Below are 4,508 nucleotides of genomic sequence, written 5' to 3' on the forward strand. Positions count from 1 at the left end.
AGAGGCTGGGCACCTGGCATTTTCTACAGCTGAGGATACCATGGCAACAGTCCTGCGCAGTCAGAGAGGAAGCAGCCTCTCAGGACCCTCCAGGACAGCCACAGGCTCCCTGCTTCAGAATGTTATCAGCCAGTCCGCTGCTGGGTCCCTGGTGGAGCAGCTCCCTCTGGTGGCAGAATGTGATGACTCCACGCGACAACAACGCAGCAGCACAGGGCTGGGAAGCTGCCAGGGCCCGAGTACGGCTCAGCCGGAATGGAGTGCAGGAGGGGCAGGAGCCAGCTGGCAGAGACGCCTCCCTCTGGGGGCCTCTCTGCTCTCTCTCATTTTAATAGTATCCAGAACAGCCATAATGACCCAAGGAGCCTTGGGCCTCTCCCTGACTGTCCTCTTCAGCTATGTGAGCCCAGACATTTGGGAGCTTCTCTGAATTCTCCAAGCTTGACTCGAAGGAGGCCAGGCGTGGTGGTGCACGCCTGTAATCCCAGCACTCGGGAGGCTGAGGCAGGAGGATCATTGAGAGTTCGGGACTAGCCTGGGCTACAAAGTGAGTTCAAGGCCAGCCTGAACTGCATAGGAAGACCCTGTCTCAAAACGACCAAAAAAAAAAAAAAAAAAGAGAGAGAGAAAGAAAAGAAAATGACCACCTGACAGTGGAGGTCTCCTTCCCAGGAAGGCGGGAGAGGATGGGTGGGAAAGGAGGAGCTGGCAGAGGGATTGTCTGCCATCAAGGAGTACAGGGCTCCTAGGGCCCTGAGGAAAATCTGTCTTTGTCCTCATCTGGGGATAGAAAACCAGGCCTCCCCTGATACCTCACTGCCCAAGGCAGTTGTAGCAAACCTATGGCATATGTGCCTCAGCAGGCTGTATCGCTGAAAGCTCTAACAGGTTCACCATCGCTGGCCCAAGGAAAAGAACTTGGCTAGGAAATAGTAGGACTACAAATCTCCACTGTTATCTTGGTGTTTTAGAATTCTGGGTTTGGGGATTCCAGAACCCTAGAATTTGGATCTTGGCAGAAAACTCAATATAGAAATACGTGCACATGTGTGTGTATACATATATTGAACCAGGTTGTAGAGTTTCTGAGTCAGAATCAGAATTGTGTAATAGTTTAGTTAGTTCCCCTTATAAGTAGGCAATCAGAGCAGCCTAAGACAGAGTCAGCTGGATAATAGAAAATAGCACACACCAAGTGCAGAACTACTTCAAGTGATGCTAACCTTAGAAATGCAAAGGCAAACACAGGAAGGAGAATAACAGGATGAGGGAGCAGGGAAGGACCCCTCTCGGGAAGAAGCTATCTATGCAGTGCGCTAAGTCAGTGGACAGCTCCTCCCTACTGCCAAACTGGACTTCCAGAAACATTAAAAATGCAAAATAACTGGTTTTGTGTAAATTCAGTCCACAGTTGCTGAGTGGCTGACTTTGCTCGTGCTCTGCTTATTCATATGAGAGCAGGACGAAGCAGACAATCTGAAATTCCATTTTCACAACTCTCCTATAGACAGGAGCTATTTCCTTTCTTATTTCAATACTCTCCTAGCTTCCTCTTTTTGTCTCCAATTTTATTCTTCAAATTTGTGAAATAAATGGGCTTGATTTGTGCAGAATTAACTATTTCAGCAGCAGCCCTCAAATCTGACCCCAGCACTCCAGGGCTGAAGTAATCCAAGAGATGCCCTGGGCCGGCCAAGCTTCTCTTGGAAGGATCAAGTTTGCTTTCACTGTCTGGGTCTCAATTTGCTCACCATTAGTAGTCTGGGGTGGGGCCCTGGATGTGAATTATTTTTTTAAAGACCCCAGAGTGTGCTGCTGGGCCTCCCAGGTGTGGGAAATCCATTTCATCCAGCTTTGCCTTCTCGTCATCTGTCCAACGGGGAAACTGAGGCCCAGAAAGGGAAAATCATTGGTCTGGATCCCTCTCCTGGCAGGTGGGAAGTTGGGACTCACCTGTGCCTTCCAGGGCTGAGGCCATCTACCAACAGCCCAGGGTGTTCCCACGGCTCCATGGGACAGTCCGCCTCCTAGGGCACCTGGCCCCTCAGACAAGCCACACTGAGCACCAGTGGGCCCCTGGAGCCACTTGCGTGATTCAAGAGGTGGAGGTGCGGGGAGGGTGCAGTGCTGCCCTCTTCTGCCTCTGGCTGAGTCTCACTCCTGAAGAGGCGGAAGAAGTGAGGCCCATCTCTTTTCAGCCCCCTAGCTGAAACCCAGCTCGTTCTGCAATCCCCGAACCCACTCTGAGAGCATTCCAGTGGAAACCAGCCCACATGGTTTAGCCTCTGCTACTCCAAACGCCTCAGCATCATGGTTTTGTAACACCCTTTTGACGCCCAAGACGCATTTGCAAGTTTCTTGTTTCTTTTCCCTTTATTTAAAAAAAAGTTCTGGGCTTAAAAAACCCATAGAGCATTTCAGAGGCACAAACTTTTGCTGAAGAAAAGCTGGTGGCCTGGCCAAGCAAAGAGGGCTCCAGCTATCCTTGGGGAGCTGGTGGGAAAGGACAAGGGCGGGCCTCGGTGGGCCAGGGAGCAGTGCTGGGAACCTCTACTTGAAAGGTGGAGGCTGAGTGCAAGGGTCACTGCCTTGGGGTAGGGGAGGTGATTTTCCACCAAATGGGGTGTCACCCCAGTCCTGAGCCACCTCTGTCCTCAACCAGCCCTCAGGCCCTCAGGGCTCAGACTCCCTTCTGCTGCCCATTCCTGCTTTTGGGTGCTGAGCTCAGCTACAAATTCCACAGGGCGCCTCCCCCGGGCACAGGAGGAAGGGCCCCTGGGAGGTGGAATGGCAGGCCAGGTGGTGAGAACAAACTATGGATTAGTTTGATCTCAGCTGCAAACCTCCCAGGGTCCTTCCTGCCTGGGGATCAGGGGTCGCAGCAAAACACAAGCTCTCAGGTGTTGGGGTTGGATCAGGTGAGTGCCCCCCGTCTTTCATCCCCTCCTAGAGAGCCCCTCGCAATTTCCTCTCAGCTAGGATGTGCTGAGCCCGGCAGCCACCAAGCGAGAGCCCAGCAAGTGACCCCTTGTGTGACCTTGGCTAGTCCCTTCCTCCCAGGCCTTGATTTCACCTCAGGTAAAACGGGCAGGAGGTGTCAGTGGAGAAGGGGGTGGCTTGGCAGCCTCAGTGGCTTCTCCTGTGATGACCCATTTGTTCCCCAGGGTGAGAGCCCCACCTGAAACAGCATTAAGCTCCCCAAGTTTGGGAGTTTCCCAAGGTCAGCTTGGGAAGATGGGGTGCAGAATGTAAGAGGGAGGCAGGTAGGGGAGGCTGGGGGAAAAGGGGCTGGCAGGACTGGGGCCCCACTATGGCTCCCCCACTGCCCACTGGGGAAAGGTGTCCAGACTAGGCCCCAGGAGGCCGCCAAACCTCTTCCTAGGTGGCTCCTGGGGAGCCCCTGGGGACTGGGCATAGGACAAAGGGCTCAGAGGTGAGTTCAGGGATCTGGGGACTCGCCCTGCTGTTCCTGGGCCACCCCTTGTGAAACCTTCTTTACAAGGGTAGGGTCAGAAACAATCAGGGAAGATGCACGGAAAGATGTTTGCTTGTTTGCTTTCTTTAGGGAGCAGAGCTAGCCAGCAGGGAGGCACAGGCTCGAGGTCTCTCTCTTACTGTGTGTCGGGGAGACAGAGAGATAATTGAGAGGGAGACAGACAAGGTGAAAAACAGAAAGAACAGGAGGAACGATAAAGAAAGGCAGACAGGTAAAGGTAAAGAGGAAAAAGAGGAAGCAGAGAAGGAAGGGGAAAGCAGGGAGAAAGGAGAGGAGAATGGAGAGGAAGGAAATAAAATATAGGAGGAAAAAATGAAATGTCAGTTGACACAGAAGAGAAGGTAGGGGGTAAAAAGAAAAGCACAAGTAGAAAAAGGGAGGGAAGGAGTTGATGGGGGCAACTGCAGTGAGCAAGGGGCAGGGACAGAACAGAGTGTGGTCACTGTAGGCCAGGTTGGCTCGGCTTCCTGTCAGGCCTGCGCTCCAGCTGCCTGTCCTTGCGTTGTCGCCGGTCCTTCCGACCCTTCTTCTGGCGGACATTTCTCTCTGCAAGGGGACCAAAAGGCCTTGGTTGTGGGGCTGCAGGGCTGCAGAGGTCCTGGGTGGCTCCTCAGCCCTAAAGGACCCACACACCCACAGAGGCCCCAGAAGAACACAGGGCTCTGGCCTCACCATCAGCCTGTGTTAGACTGTGGGCTGCAGGCACGGTGCCCCCACTGAGGCTTTCTCTGTGGTTCTTTAGGGGCAGGGAGGGCAACACGATGCTCTGCGTTGTACCTGCCAGGCCTGAGGCTCACCGGGTCCCCAGTCAGGACTTGGGGTGGTCGCATTGAGGGTTCTTGACCCTCCGTGTGCACTCACCACCATTGCAGGCTCTGCCCCCAGAAGCAGGACAACAACAGTACTTAGCATTTAGCTGCCACCCACCGCAGCCCAGACACCCAAAGGCTTTAGTGATGTGACACTCTCGGCAGCCCCTGCCTGCATCTGGCAGGCATGGAGGGAGCTCGGA

At 53.8% G+C, this 4,508-nt stretch overlaps 1 protein-coding gene across 1 annotated transcript in view; it reads right to left on the reverse strand.

The window, feature by feature from the left end:
• Positions 1-3,751: 3,751 nt before the first annotated feature.
• Rspo4 (R-spondin 4) overlaps positions 3,752-4,508 on the reverse strand; it is a 30,002-nt gene continuing 29,245 nt past the window's right edge. The window contains exon 5 of the mRNA XM_005414687.2: positions 3,752-4,042. Within this exon, the coding sequence (XP_005414744.1) occupies positions 3,936-4,042 (107 nt within the window). The 3' untranslated portion in view covers positions 3,752-3,935. The remainder of the gene's footprint in view (positions 4,043-4,508) is intronic.

Source organism: Chinchilla lanigera, unplaced genomic scaffold, assembly GCF_000276665.1.
Source record: "Chinchilla lanigera isolate Chin_1 unplaced genomic scaffold, ChiLan1.0 scaffold00195, whole genome shotgun sequence".
NCBI classification, from domain to species: Eukaryota; Metazoa; Chordata; class Mammalia; order Rodentia; family Chinchillidae; genus Chinchilla; species Chinchilla lanigera.